The sequence below is a fragment of the Bison bison genome, unplaced genomic scaffold (genome assembly GCF_000754665.1).
Source record: "Bison bison bison isolate TAMUID 2011002044 unplaced genomic scaffold, Bison_UMD1.0 scf7180017864092, whole genome shotgun sequence".
Classification (NCBI taxonomy): Eukaryota; Metazoa; Chordata; class Mammalia; order Artiodactyla; family Bovidae; genus Bison; species Bison bison.
In genome coordinates, this window is record NW_011494664.1 from 1,841,254 (window position 1) to 1,857,158 (window position 15,905).

General features: G+C 39.8%; 2 protein-coding genes across 4 annotated transcripts in view; one reads left to right on the forward strand and one right to left on the reverse strand.

The window, feature by feature from the left end:
- The window catches only part of THAP6 (THAP domain containing 6), a 27,708-nt gene extending 22,367 nt beyond the window's left edge, over positions 1 to 5,341 (reverse strand). For 2 of the 3 annotated variants that reach the window (XM_010838167.1, XM_010838165.1), the window contains exons 1-2: positions 5,266 to 5,341; positions 4,258 to 4,360 (exon numbers count right to left, since the gene is read on the reverse strand). In XM_010838167.1, coding sequence (XP_010836469.1) covers positions 4,258 to 4,337 — 80 coding nt within the window. In that variant the 5' untranslated portion in view covers positions 4,338 to 4,360; positions 5,266 to 5,341. Of the gene's footprint in view, positions 1 to 4,257; positions 4,361 to 4,806; positions 5,040 to 5,265 lie in introns of those variants that run through there. The other variant, XM_010838166.1, reaches the window with a different exon arrangement.
- On the forward strand, positions 5,093 to 14,460 carry RCHY1 (ring finger and CHY zinc finger domain containing 1, E3 ubiquitin protein ligase). The gene is made up of 4 exons (XM_010838164.1): positions 5,093 to 5,590; positions 7,111 to 7,230; positions 7,696 to 7,811; positions 14,128 to 14,460. Exons 1-4 carry the CDS (start codon positions 5,501 to 5,503, stop codon positions 14,231 to 14,233), a joined length of 432 nt encoding a protein of 143 aa, XP_010836466.1. The 5' UTR covers positions 5,093 to 5,500; the 3' UTR covers positions 14,234 to 14,460.
- Positions 14,461 to 15,905: the final 1,445 nt, after the last annotated feature.

A 15,905-nucleotide genomic window follows, 5' to 3' on the forward strand; every position in this document is an offset into this window, starting at 1 on the left:
CTTAACAAATTCTAGCAGTCAGAATCCAACAACACATTAAAAGATCATACACCATGACCAAGTGGGCTTTATCCCAGGGATGCAAGGATTCTTCAATATCTGCAAATCAATCAATGTAATATACCACATTAACAAATTGAAAAATAAAAGCCATGTGATTATCTCAATAGATGCAGAGAAAGCCTTTGACAAAATTCAACATCCATTTATGATAAAAACACCCCATAAAGCAGGAATAGAAGGAACATACCTCAACATAATAAAAGATATACATGACAAACCCACAGCAAACATTATCCTCAATGGTGAAAAATTGAAAGCATTTCCCCTAAAGTCAGGAACAAGGCAAGGGTGCCCACTTTCACCACTACTATTCAACATAGTTTTGGAAGTTTTGGCCACAGAAGTAAGAGCAGAAAAAGAAATAAAAGGAATCCAGATTGGAAAAGAAGAAGTAAAACTCTCACTGTTTGCAGATGACATGATCCTCTACAATAGAAAACCCTAAAGACTCCACCAGAAAATTACTAGAGCTAATCAATGAATATAGTAATGTTGCAGGATACAAAATTAACACACAGAAATCCCTTGCATTCCTATACACTAATAATGAGAAAACAGAAAGAGAAATTAAGGAAACAATCCCACTCACCATTGCAACAAAAAGAATAAAATACTTAGGAATATATCTACCTAAAGAAACTAAAGACCTATATATAGAAAACTATAAAACACTGATGAAAGAAATCAAAGAGGACACTAATAGATGAAGAAATATACCATGTTCATGGATCGGAAGAATCAATATAGTGAAAATGAGTATACTACTCAAAGTAATCTATAGATTCAATGCAATCCCTATCAAGCTACCAACGGTATTTTTCACAGAGCTAGAACAAATAATTTCACAACTTGTATGGAAATACAAAAAACTTCGAACAGCCAAAGCAATCTTGAGAAAGAAGAATGGAACTGGAGGAATCAACCTGCCTGACTTCAGGCTCTACTACAAAGCCACAGTCATCAAGAGAGTATGGTACTAGAACAAAGACAGAAATATAGATCAATGGAACAAAATAGAAAGCCCAGAGATAAACCCACGCACCCAAGGACACCTTATCTTTGACAAAGGAGACAATAATATACAATGGAGAAAAGACAATCTCTTTAACAAGTGGTGCTGGGAAAACTGGTCAACCACTTCAGTATAAAAGAATGAAACTAGAAGACTTTCTAACAGCATACACAAAAATAAACTCAAAATGGATTAAAGATCTAAACGTCAGACCAGAAACTATAAAACTCCTAAAGGAGAACATAGGCAAAACACTCTTGACATAAATCACAGCAGGATCCTCTATGACCCACCTCCCAGAATATTGGAAATAAAAGCAAAAATAAATAAATGGGATCTAATTTAAATTAAAAGCTTCTGCACAACAAAAGAAACTATAAGCAAGGTGAAAAGACAGCCTTCAGAATGGGAGAAAATAATAGCAAATGAAGCAACTGACAAACAACTAATTTCAAAAATATACAAGCAACTCCTGCAGCTCAATTCCAGAAAAATAAATGACCCAATCAAAAAATGGGCCAAAGAACTAAATAGACATTTCTCCAAAGAAGACATACAGATGGCTAACAAACACATGAAAAGATGCTCAACATCACTCATTATCAGAGAAATGCAAATCAAAACCACAATGAGGTACCATTTCACGCCAGTCAGAATGGCTGCGATCCAAAAGTCTACAAGCAATAAATGCTGGAGAGGATGTGAAGAAAAGGGAATCCTCTTACACCGCTGGTGGGAATGCAAACTAGTACAGCCACTATGGAGAACAGTGTGGAGATTTCTTATAAAACTGGAAATAGAACCACCATACGACCCAGCAATCCCACTGCTGGGCATACACACTGAGGAAACCAGAATTGAAAGAGACACGTGTACCCAAATGTTCATCGCAGCACTGTTTATAATGGCCAGGACATGGTAGCAACCTAGATATCCATCAGCAGATGAATGGCTAAGAAAGCTGTTGTACATATACACAATGGAGTATTACTCAGCCATTAAAAAGAATACATTTGAATCAGTTCTAATGAGGTGGATGAAACTGGAGCCTATTATACAGAGTGAAGTAAGCCAGAAAGAAAAACACCAATACAGTATACTAACACATATATATGGAATTTAGAAAGATGGTAATGATAACCCTGTATGTGACACAGCAAAAGAGCCACAGATGTATAGCACAGTCTTTTGGACTCTGTGGGAGAGGGCGAGGGTGGGATAATTTGGGAGAATGGCATTGAAACATGTATAATATCATAAAAGAAACGAATCGCCAGTCCAGGTTCAATGCAGGATACAGGATGCTTGGGGCTGGTGCACTGGGATGACCCAGAGGGATGGTATGGGAAGGGAGGTGGGAGGGGGGTTCAGGATTGGGAACACGTGTACATCCGTGGTGGATTCATGTTGATGTATGGCAAAACCAATACCATATTGTAAAGTAACTAGCCTCTAATTAAAATAAATACATTTAAATTTAAAAAAAAAATAAAAAAATAAATACAATGTCTATATGCAAAAAAAAGAAAAGGCAGAGGAACCAGATATCAAATTGCCAACATCCGCTGGATCATGGAAAAAGCAAGGGAGTTCAGAAAAACATCTATTTCTGCTTTATTGATTATGCCAAAGCCTTTGACTGTGTGGATCACAATAAACTGTAGAAGATTCTGAAAGAGATGGGAATACCAGAGCACCTGACCTGGCTCTTGAGAAACCTGTATGCAGGTCAGGAAGCAACAGTTAGAACTGGACACGGAACAACAGACTGGTTCCAAATAGGAAAAGGAGTACATCAAGGTTGTATATTGTCACCCTGTTTATTTAACTTACATGCAGAGTACATCATGAGAAACGCTGGGCTGGAAGAAGCACAAGCTGGAATCAAGATTGCCGGGAGAAATATCAATAACCTCAGATATGCAGATGACACCACCCTTATGGCAGAAAGTGAAGAGGAACTAAAAAGCCTCTTAATGAAAGATGAAAGAGGAGAGTGAAAAAGTTGGCTTAAAGCTCAACATTCAGAAAACAAAGATCATGGCATCTGGTCCCATCACTTCATGGGAAATAGATGGGGAAACAGTGTCAGACTTTATTTTTTTGGGCTCCAAAATCACTGCAGATGGTGATTTCAGCCATGAAATTAAAAGATGCTTACTTCTTGAAAGGAAAGTTATGACCAATCTAGATAGCATATTGAAAAGCAGAGACATTACTTTGCCAACAAAGGTCCGTCTAGTCAAGGTTTTTCCAGAGGTCATGTATGGATGTAAGAGTTGGACTGTGAAGAAAGCTGAGCACCTAAGAATCGATGCTTTTGAACTGTGATGTTGGAGAAGACTCTTGAGAGTCCCTTGGACTGCAAGGAGATCCAACCAGTCCATTCTGAAGGAGATCAGTCCTGGGTGTTCATTGGAAGGACTGATGCTAAAACTGAAACTCCAATACTTTGGCCACCTCATGCGAAGAGTTGACTCATTGGAAAAGCCTCTGATGCTGGGAGGGATCGGTGGCAAGTAGGAGAAGGGGACTACAGAGGATGAGATGGCTGGATGGCATCACTGACTCGATGGACATGAGTTTGAGTAAACTCCGGGAGCTGGGGGAGGCCTGGTGTGCTGCGGTTCATGGGGTCGAAGAGAGTCGGACATGACTCAGCGACTGAACTGAACTGAAGTGATTTATCTGCAGTACAGCTAAACTTGGTCTGAAGTTGTAATTTATACCCTTTTCTCTGTAACATAAGCTTGATCTATTTTTAAACATCAACATAAACATAAGCCTGATTTATTTTTAAAGGACAGAATATATCTGGCAGAGATTCTTGATTTGGATTGTAAACTACATGTAAACAACACAATTTCTTTGAAGGTATGTTAAAATGCAAAATAGTAATATTAGCAAAAAGGTTTGATGATATTTTTGTTAATTTGTGATACCTTTGCAGGTATCTTAAGCTTCTGAACTAATTATAAAAATGTAAAGTTATTATTGTCACTTCAAATTCAATTAAAAAGGTTATTAAAAAAGAAGTTGAGACCTAAAGTTCAAAATCAAAGATCTAGGGGGTATAGCTCAGGGGTAAAGCAAGTGGCTGCAAAATGAAGATTTAAGTAGACCTGTCTTTTGCTTCTTTTAACAGTCAAAAAGTACTTGGCTTAACTACAGCAGACTCTTACACGTGAAATGTCAGTCCTTTTAACTTGGAATTTGGTAAACAGCGAGAGGCACATCCAACGGCCGAGCAACATTTCACCATGGTTTCAGCAACTCACACGAGAACTGAAAGAAAATTAAGGGGGCAAGCGTCAGTAACCTCAAAGCTAAGGCGTACATATTTACCTTTCCCAGTACGTTCCACGTAACATTACATGAGGTTAGAAAGCCAAAGGCAAATATTTTCTTTCAAAACCCGCAGCTCTGCTCATAAAATTTTCTAGGGGTTTGACTCTTTAACAAGGCAGGTCATATTCAGCTAAGCCTTATGTCAGTTTCAGGGGGGGTGGGTACATTTCCCTCCCACTACTTCTTACAGGCATGTGTTCCCTCTGTCACCAGATCCTGGCACACTGATGCCTCCTAGATTGCTCATTCTGAGCTCTCAGCTCAAGCGTTTCTTCCTCAGGGAAACCTTCCTTGACACCCGATTAAGTCAGATTCCCTCTAGTACTAGCTCTCTTGGAACACACACTTCCCCTTCCTAGCACTTCTTCAAGCTGTAAACCTACATTTATTTCAGGGTGTCTGTGGACTCTCTTTCTCCTTCACCAGTCTGAGTTCCCAGAACCGTTTTTGGTCACTTTCGTTTCCATGGCGTAGCTGGTGACTGGCACATAGTAAATGTTAATATACTACTGAAGGAATGATGAGGAAGTAATGAAGAAAGGGACAAAAAGGCATTAGGGTCGCTGACGAGCGCCTGGCTACTCGGCCGTCGCCGCGCGCGCGCTAGGATTCGCTCCCAGCCGGGAGGCCAGGCCAAGAGCTCCGCCCCTTTCTCGAGGCTACGGCAGCTGCCGGGAGGGGGGGGGTCGCCCTGTCACAGGTGTCGCTGCGGCCGGAGAGCGGCCCTTCCAGGGGCCACCGGACGTCTCCGCGCCGCTGCAGTCCTCCTCGCCCCGAACCGCGCCCAGGCTGTGGGCGGGTAGCGATGGGGGAAAAAGGGGAGACAACCTAAGAATTATTACCGTTAGCGGTGAAGGAAGCGACTAACGACGACAACGGAGACTGCGCCTCCTTTCGCTTCCGCCCCGTGGTCCCGGGCGCCGGAAATCCGGCTGCCCCGGGTCACGTGCCCTGCCGCCATCTTGGCTCCGGAGGCTGCTGCCGCCGGGACGGGGTGGGCTAGAGCGGCGCTCCTTCTCTGAGCGTAGCTTTTGGCCTGGGGGAAGGGGTCGTGGAGTTTGAGGGGAGGTGGAGGCGATGGCTTTCTCGGCGCTGGAAGATGGCGCCCGCGGGCAAGCCCAAAGGCGGCGGGGCTGCGAGCATTACGACAGGGGATGTCTCTTGAAGGTGACGATTTCACTGGGTTCTTAAGAGCTTCCGCCGGGCTGGGTAGGAGTGGGCCGGGAGGTGAAGCTTGGGCTTAAGTTTGTTGTAGGGCTAAGCTATTGTCAGGATAACTTTACCTGTGACTGGCTTCTTGCCGTAAAGAGCGTGTTTTGTCAAGGCGAGCACTGGCCCCACCTTTGTGTTGTAGTTTGCAAGCGAAGTTCTTGCTTGGCAAAAACCTGGCCTTGCCTATCAGGGGGTTCATTTATTTAGTCTTTTGGTGCTGGAAGTAGACAGAGGTAGCCCCGGGCCTGTGCTGGCTTTTCCCAGGATCACTTTCAGGTGTGTGATGAAATAATAGAAGGCGGGTAAGCGAGTGGAGATTCGGAATACACTTTCATCTCAAATAAGTTTTATAGCTTGCCAGCTTCATTTTAGCGTGAGTAGGCCTAAGTCTGCCAGGCAGAAAACGTAAGCGGAAGGAATGAACTATGTTATGGTAGTCATGACATAGGAAGTCTTCAGGAATGAGTGGATCTTAAAGTTCACAATGTACTGGAAAGTATAATATAAGGTTAGCTTACTGGCCTAGAGACTTTTTGAGGTACTAGTTAGGGTAAAGCTAAGTTGCTGTAACAAAAAGACCCAGTAGTAATGTGAGTTAAAGAATAAAAAGTTTATTTCTCCTCACCTCACAATTCAAGGTGAATGAATGATCTAGTTTGATAATGAGGCTGTTTCACATGACCACTCCTTGGACAAATTTTCTCTGTTGTGTTGTTAACCATGTTTTAGGGCATATAGTCAACTGGGTTGCTGCCCAGGTTTCATCTGGTGGAAAGGGAGAAGGGAGCATGGGGGAAGAGGCATGTCTAGCTTCTTAATAAACAGGCCCAGGAGAGGCACTGATTTTATTCTGTGCGTATTCTGTTGCTAAGAACTTAAAGTCATTTGACCAGAAGTAACAGCAAGGAAACAGTAGCGTAGCTGGGCAATCATGTGTCCAGGAAGAAGGAGAGAGTCGGTTTTCTTGCCTTGGACAACTGGCAGTCTTTGCCAGTCTTGAAAACAAGGACTGCCTTTTACGTTTATTGTGTTCTCCAAACTTTAAGACACAGAATTGATGTGTGGTAAACTTAAGTGGACTAAAATATAATCATTATAGTATTTAATGCTTCAGTGTTAAAGTTGGTAAAGGAATTTGTCTGAAATGTCTTAAGTAGAAATTGCCTGCCTGCTACTTAATGCTGAGAATGAGTTTAGGGTATTGTGGGATTAACTTTTCAGTTTAGGGACAGCCATCTTTCATAATTCTTGTTTTGAACTGCAGGGTTGTGTTCAACTTGATAGAGACCCAGATGTTGATGGGAAAACAGTGAAATGTTAAGTGTAGTTATCAGTTTACCAAATGATCCATTGGTTGTAATCTTTGACCTTGTTCCAGGAGGAGGAGAAGGAAAGAAATTTCTTTTTGCATTTTTTCAAACTTGCCTTGTCTTGCTTCTTATACCTTTTTTTTTTCCCCCTCACCTGGGGATTAGGCACCTTGCTGTGACAAGCTTTATACTTGCCGATTGTGTCATGATAACAATGAAGATCATCAGCTAGATCGCTTTAAAGTAAAGGAAGTGCAGTGCATAAACTGTGAAAAAATTCAGCATGTAAGATTTTATTACATATTTCTATTTTTTTTTTTAAACTTGTACTAAGGTGGTTTTGAAAATTTAATCGAGTATTGCAATAGCTCTTAAAGTATGCAGTGTCTTGGGTTTAAATGTAGGAAAACATGTAAAGATCCGTGGTCGCCAGTTTAACAGACAGAGAGGTGTGAGCCATGCAATGGGATGGAGAGGAGGAATAAATAGAGGAAATATTAATTAAATGTTCTGTAAACTATAATAACTGGGAATAAGATTGTCAGATTTGTTTTAGTGTAATGACTGTCGAGTTTAAAAACATTTTTGTATTTAAGTTGGTGTGCTTATCTCAACGTTCTTTATTAATAAAATGTATTTCAGTGTCAAAAAAAAAAACACAAGTACATGAAGAAAAAATCTGGACATTTAAATTAGTAATTCAAAATGTTTTGGTAAATTGTATATTTTTAGTTCCTTTTTGTTTTTTAGGCACAACAGACTTGTGAGGAATGTAGCACATTGTTTGGAGAATATTATTGCAGTGTATGCCATCTGTTTGACAAAGACAAGAAACAGTATCATTGTGAAAACTGTGGAATTTGTAGGTACTGTATGTAAAAATGTTCTTTTAAAATTATTTCTAATATATCTTAACAATAATAGTTTTTAAAATCACCTTATTGGAATATAATTATGTCAGGGAATGGCTATTACCCACACCAGTATTCTTGCCTGAAGAATTCCATGGACAGAGGGCATTCAGAATTTACATCTTATGGGATGCATCAATTTTAAATGTTCAGTTCAGTAACTTTTGACAAATATATCTACTATGTTACTATCATCACAAATCAAGGTTAAAAAAAAAATTTCCATTGCCCTAAAAGTTTCTTCATGCCTTCATCATTTAACTAGCCCATCAACAATTGTGTGGCTATTTAAATTTTAAATTTGGGGTAGAAATTATGCTTTTATATGAAGTGGCTTGTAGGAAGCTAAGGTAGAAAATTAGGGTAGATTTTTCCTTTTTGAAAATTAGTTTAAAAAATTATCAAAAGTTTTGATAAAATCAGTATAGGCTTAAGAATTGGATGATACAGGAAAGTAGAAAGAATGAAAATAAAATAGTCTTCGGTCCAGCCTGCACTGACAAGCTATTGTTGACATGTTGGTATATAGGAATTTTTTTCTTTCTAAAAATCCTGAAGTGTTCTGTCCAGAAGCATATATGTAACAAATGTATGTTGTAAAGTATACTAATATATCAAACCACTGTTTTTAAGAATTAGAATGTTACCAGTGTTGGAGCTCCAAGTGTCCTATGTCAGTCCTTTTCCTTGTTTCTATTGGAGAATTTTAAATCACTTTCCATTTCTATGTAGTGTTTTGTTTTTTGGCTGTGCCAGGTGAGATCTTAGCTCCTTGACCAGGGATTGAACCTGTGCCCCGTGTGTTGGAAGCCTGGAGTCTTAACCACTGCATCACCAGGGAGGTCCCTAAAGGTGTTTTTAAGGAAGGATAACAAATATACCAAAAGATGTGACAATCATAAGCAAACCCCCTTTTCTAGTTTTTATGTCTAGAAATTTGACTTGGGTCTTTTTTTAATTTTTTACATCTGTATTAACTCTTTGAACATGTGAAATGTAGTAATAATAATTGGTTTCATGTTCTTCTCTGCTAATTCTAACCTCTGTGTCAGTTTGGATTGATTTTGATTGTTCAATTATTTTTTTAGTTGGTTTTCCTGCCTTTGGGTGACTGGTCATTGTTGGATACCAGACATTGTGATTTTTACCTTATTGGGAACTTTTCATATTCCTGCAAATCTTCTTGAGCTTTATTTTGGGATATAGTTAAGTTACTTTGAACAGTTTGGTACTTCTGGACTTGCTTTTATAACTTGTTAGATGAATCTGGAGGTGTGCTTATTCCAGGAGTAATTATTCCTCACCACTGAGGCAATACCTTCCTGAGTACTCAGCCCATTACCCCATGAATTCTAAGGTTTTCCCGTCTGGCCAAAGGGAGCAAACACTGATACCGTATCTGACTGCTGGACACTGTTCCTTCTAGTTCTCTTGAATGGTTCTCTCTCTGGCCTTGGGGGGTTTCTTCACATGCATGAGCTGATGTGTATCCTGCTAAATACTTGAGGGGCTCCCCTGTGCAGCTCTGTCCTCTCTGATACTCTATCCTGTGAGCTGCACCAATCTTGAGTTCCTTGGACTCTCAGCTCATCTTTTCGATCAGCAAATCTTTCTGGCTCTGCTTTTGTTCCTCCAACTTGTCCTACTGCCTGAAAGTGCTCTAGGCAATAAACTAGGGTAGTTTTAGGGCTCACTCAATTTGTTTCCTGTATCCTGCAGGTTACTGTCTTTCATTGCTTGATGTTCAGTGAAACTTGTTTCATATATTTTGTTTGGGTTGTGTGGTAGTAGTTTTAGGTAAGAGGGTAGATCCAGTCTCTTGTCTCTTATTCTGTTTTGGGCAGTAGTGGAAGTCTCCTGCAGGGTTTTACCTGTGGAATTGGACAGACTGATTGTAAATTTCATCTGAAAAAGAAAATATACAGAGATGAGCAGATTTTGAAAAGGAAGAACAACAAGGGGATTGCCTTTCCACATAACCAAAACATGACAAAGTGAGAGTAATTTAAATGGTATATTCTTTGTATGCTGCTGCTAAGTTGCTTCAGTCATATCTGACTCTGTGCGACCCCAGAGATGGCAGCCCACCAGGCTCCCCCGTCCATGGGATTCTCTAGGCAAGAACACTGGAGTGTGTTGCCATTTCCTTCTCCAATGCGTGAAAGTGAAAAGTGAAAGTGAAGTCGTTCAGTCGTATCCGACTCTTAGTGACCCCATGGACTGCAGCCTACCAGGCTCCTCCGTCCATGGGATTTTCCAGACAAGAGTACTGGAGTGGGGTGTCATTGCCTTCTCCATATTCTTTGTATAGGAATAGACAAATAAATAAAGGGAAAAATTGTGTGTGTGTGCGTGTGTGTGCGCACAAACACATTCACATATTTAACGTACGAATTTATAGCAAAAATGGCATTTCAGATCAGGAGAACAGGTACTAAGATAACTGATAATCCATTCGGGAAACAAAAAATTGATTACTAAAATTCTATGTATTCATTAGAATATGGTTTTAGCATGTTGTAACAGAAATGCTAAATAACAGCTGGCTCAAAATAGACATTTATGTTTCTCAGGGAAAAGTCTGAACCATGTGTTTAAACAGAAGCCCAGGTTTCTCTTATTTTTGCCCTGCTATCTATAAGATACTTCCTTGTCTACACAATTTAAAAGAACTCATATTCTTGTCAGTGGAAAGGGGGAAATAGGTGAAGGGAAGGTACGCCCTTTTCTCCGAGGGGCACAAAACAGAATTTTCATTTGTCTCTTCTGTTCACACTTCCAGGGAAGTTGGGAAGTAGTTTTTATTCAGTACAGCCCTGTGCCCAGCTAATATTGTGCAGGAAGAGGATAAGAGAAAGTTGGGGACAACTAGCAGTCTCACCTTTACATAGTCTCACATAGTGGATTTCAAATGGATGAAATAAAAATATAACCATATCATATCAAATCAAATCATAAGCCATAGTATTAGAAGTATATAGGAGAGTATGTATATGACCAATGGGTTTCAAAAGTTTTTTCAAAATAAGAGGCATACCCTGAAGAAACCAAAATTGAAAAAGATATATGTATCCCGTTGTTCATTGCAGCACTATTTACAATAGCTAGAACATGGGAGCAACCTAGATGTTCATCGACAGATGCATGGATAAGGAAGTTGTGGTACATACGCACAATGGAATATTACTCAGCCATAAAGGGAACGCATTTGAATCTTAATGAGGTGGATGAACCTAGAACCTATTACACAGAGTGAAGTGAGTCAGAAAGAGAAAGATAAATACCATATTCTAATGCATATATATAGAATCTAGAAAAATGGTAATGAACAATTTATTTACAGGGCAACAGTGGAGAAACAGAGAGTAGACTTACGGACATGGGGAAAGGGGAGGAGAGGGTGAGATGTATGGAAAGAATAACATGAAAACTTAATTACCATATGTAAAATAGATAGCCAATGGGAATTTGCTATATGGCAAAGGAAACTCAAATAGGGGCTCTGTATCAACCTAGAGTGGTGGGATGGGGAAGGAAATGGGAGGGAGGTTCAAAAGGGAAGGGACATATGTATACCTATGGCTGATTCATGTTGAGGTTTGACAGAAAACAACAAAATTCTATAAAGCAATTATCCTTCAAAAAATAAAAAGATTAATAATAAAAAAGAGACGCATAAGCCATAAATTGAAATATCATGTCTTTTTATTACCTAGGAATTGAATGTATGATAAAAGATATAAAAAATATAGTTGACATACCAAAAAAGTAATTTTAATGTATACAACTGAAAAAGATTAATATCCAGGATGTATAAAAGTGTTGCTCTCAGTTGTGTCTGACTCTCTGTGACCCCATGGACTGTAGCCCACCAGGCTCCTGTGTCCATGGGATTCTCCAGGCAAGAATACTGGAGTGGGTTGCCATGCCCTCCTCTAGGGGATTTTCCTGACCCAGGGATCAAAGCCAGGTCTCCTGCATGGATTCTTTACCATCTGAGCCACCAGGGAAGCCAGGATATGTAAAGAACTCCTTTAATTAGGTTCCTCAGAACACTAAAAGTAGAAGTACCATATGATGCCGTGTGTAGTTCCATTCTCGGGGTGCTATTTGTGTGTGTGCACTTGCGTGCTCAGTCTTGTTCGACTCTTTGCAGCCCCATGGATTCTAGCCTGCCAGGCTTCTCTGTCCATGGGATTTTCCAGGCAGGATGGGTTGCCATTTCCTTTTCCAGGGGATCTTCCTGATCCCGAGTCTCTTGTGTCTCCTGCATTGGCAGGCAGATTCTTAACTCCTGCACCACCTGGGACGCCCCCACTCTTGCGTACATATCCAAAAAAAGTGAAAACACTAATTCAAAAAGGTACATTTGCTCAAGAGTTTATAATAGCATCATTTACAGTAGCCAATATATGGAAGCGACGCAAGTGTTCACCAACAGATAAAGGAGATGTGTACACACACATACTGTCTTCTCTCTCACACACACTCTGGAATATTGCTCAGCATAGTGAAGAATGAAATTCTGCCATTTGCAGTATTGTGGGTGGACCTAAAGAGTATTAGTGAAGGAAGTCACAGAGCCAAATGCTGTATATTATCACTTACACGTGGGATCTTTTAAAAAAAATAGTAAATATATATAACAAAACAGAAACAGACTTAGTTATAGAAAACAAACTAGTGGATACTAGTGGAGAGAGACGCAGAGAGGGCAAGATATAGAGGTAAGGGAAGCTGCAAGAATATATTGTGCTTCCCAGGTGGTGGTGGTGGTGGTGGTGGTGGTGGTGCTGCTGCTGCTGCTGCTGCTGCTGCTGCTGCTGCTGCTAAGTTGCTTCAGTCGTGTCTGACTCTGTGCAACCCCATAGACGGCAGCCCACCAGGCTCCCCCGTCCCTGGGATTCTCCAGGCAAGAACACTGGAGTAGGTTGCCATTTCCTTCTCCAGTGCATGAAAGTAAAAAGTGAAAGTGGGTTGCTCAGTCGTGTCCGACTCTTAGCGACCCCATGGACTGCAGCCCACCAGGCTCCTCTCCATGGATTTTCCAGGCAAGAGTACTGGAGTGGGGTGCCATTGCCTTCTCCCCAGGTGGTGCTAAGTGGTAAATAGTCCGCTTGCCAGTGCAGGAGATGTGAGAGACGAGAGACGTGGGTTCGATCCCTGGGTGGGGACGATCCTCGGAGTAGGAAATGGCAACCCTCTCCAGTATTTTTGCCTGGAAAATCCCTTGGGCAGAGGAGCCTGGTGGGCTGTAGTCCACGGAGTCATAGAATCGGACAGGACTGACTATAGTGAAGTTGTGCTTCCGGGTGGTGCAGCACAGGGAAACAGCCATTTTGCAGTAATTTTAAATGGAGTATAATGTATAAAAATACTAATCACTATGCTACATACTTGAAACTGATATAATATTGTAAATCAAGTATATATTTGAGTTAAAGAGCTTCTTTAAAATTATAAAAGACAAATGCCTTATTAAGAAAAATGAACTGAGCACGTGGACAGACAAGCCACAAGAGAAGTCCAGGTGGCTCATAAAGAGTAAAATATACTCTGTGTATCATTTGAGAAATTCAAATTAAAAGTGATGTTTTTATTTGTCATATAGGTAACCAGTATTGGCTAGGGTGTGGGAACATGGTGCTGTTACACACTGGGGTAGTATAAATTAGTACTGTCTTTGGAGGTCAGTTTGGCAGTATCAGAACTGATGATGCACTGCCCTGTGACCCTACAGTTCCACTTCTAGGAATTTTGTGAAAAGTCCTCAATATGTAGTTGACTGATGTCTGTAAGAGTTATTTATTGTGTCATCTCATTAGCTAAAGATAGTAAGTTTTATCAGTAAAAGAATATTAAAAAATTAAGATATATCCATATTATCTAATATTATGTAACTTTGAAGAAGAATAAAGTGGTTCTGTATGTTCTTACATAGAATAGTCTTCAAGGAATACTGTTAAGTGAAGAAGAAGTTGCAAAGCAGGATAGATAGAAAGAATCCATTTGTGTAAAAAATAAAACTCAAAGCGTGTGTGTCTGTATGTGTGTGTGTATGCAGTTTTATAGAAGAAAAAAATACTCAGAAAGAAAGATACCGTTCTGTTTGTAGGGCTTGCATTTGGGGAATGATGTTGGAGAAGTAGGGATTCACCTCATATTCTTCAGTGTGGTTTGGACTTTGTTTATAGTGAATCTGAACTTAAATATAATGAGTAAATATGTAATAAAAACATATATAATCTTTTGTTTTCACATTATTTTTTAGGATTGGTCCAAAGGAAGATTTTTTCCACTGTTTGAAATGTAACTTATGCCTTGCAATGAATCTCCAAGGGAAGCACAAGGTATGTACTTCAGTTTGTATGATTTAAAAAGTATTATTTTTGAAAACAGCTAAAATCCTAATTTGTTTAAAAGCATGGTAACTTTCAGATGTTACTGAGTATAGTCATGTTGCTTTTTATTTTTAAGCAGTATTAAGTAAATGTTTTAAAGTATACACCTTAGAATATCTGATCTACAGTTCCCTTTTCTCATCTATAGGGTGTAAGAATACTTAACATCGGTTACTATAACGTAGACAGCCTCTAAATTAGCCTGTGGATTCTTATCATTGGAACTGGTTTTGAGAATAGCTTTTAAAATGTATGGTACAGGAGAAATAGAGAGCAGTGTAACCTTTTGTTAATATAGCATTCCTAGATAATTCAGTATTCCTTTTCAATAAAAATATTTTTAACTTGGATGTAGAAATTTTATATCATGGTCCTAGGCCTTTTAAAAATTATTTTTCATTATTTAGGAGAAAATCTAATAAGCTATCGCTTATAGTACCGATTCTATCCAAGAATTGAGAGAATGGAGAATCTGATGAGGGTGTTTTTAAAAGATACTAGATAATGAAAAAGTGGAAGTTAGTCACACAGTTGTGTCCTACTCTTTGCATTCCTATGGACTGTTAGCCTGTCCAGCTCTGTCTGTGGGATTTCCCAGGCAAGAATACTGGAGTGGGTTGCCATTTCCTTCTCCAGGGGATCTTCTGACCCAGGAATTGAACCTTGGTCTCCTGCATTGCAGGCACATTCTTTACCAACTGAGCCACAAGGGAAGCCCTACTAGATAATAGCTAGCCTAAAATACTGAGGTAGTAAGAGAAACTGAGGTGAATAATGAAAACAGAGACTATAGTGACAAGTATAAAGGAGAGAATGGGGGCTGAATGAAGATGACTCCTAAGGATTTTAGTCCTGGCTTTAAGTACTTTATAAATAGATTTTGGAGATGATATAAGATTGGATTTGGTTTTACAGACTTGAGTTTAGGCTGACTAACTATGCTGTGTTGCCTTTAGATATGCTATGTTGTCTTTAGAAAACCATATACTCAGTTTCTCTTGTGGTATTTTTGTTTTGTTTCTCGGTTATTTTTTATTGTCTATGTTAGTAAGTGGTGGTATCATCTACTCAGGTGTTTGCTAAAAAACCTGGGTATCATTTGTGGCTTGATGCTTTCTCTTACCTCTTCACACCTAATCAGACTTCGTCTTGTCAAGTTAAGAACTCAGGCTCAATGGGCAGCCTGTTGGAGCACACATATATTTCTATTTCTTGATAGCATGTAATTTGGGGAGTTATTTAGCTTCTCTAGATCTCAAAGGGACTTCCCAGGTTTTGCAGTGGTAAAGAACCCGCCTGCCAGTGCTGGAGATGTGGGTTCAATCCCTGGGTCAGGAAGATCCCTTGGAGAAGGAAATGGCAACCTACTCCAGTATTCTTGCCTGGAAAATTTTATAGACAGAGGAGCCTGGTGGGCCATAAGTCCATGGGGTCACAAAGCCTTGGACATGACCAGGCACACTTGAATGCATGCACAGGCCTCAAATACCTCATCTGTAAAATGGGATAAATAATTGTATGTGTTTCAGTGTTGTGGGAATTAATTGAGATAATACAGGTAATGAACTTGACATATGGCATGTAGTAAAATCTCTTTAATATGAACTATTACTATTTCTTTATCTGTAAAATGAAGATAATTTGAATA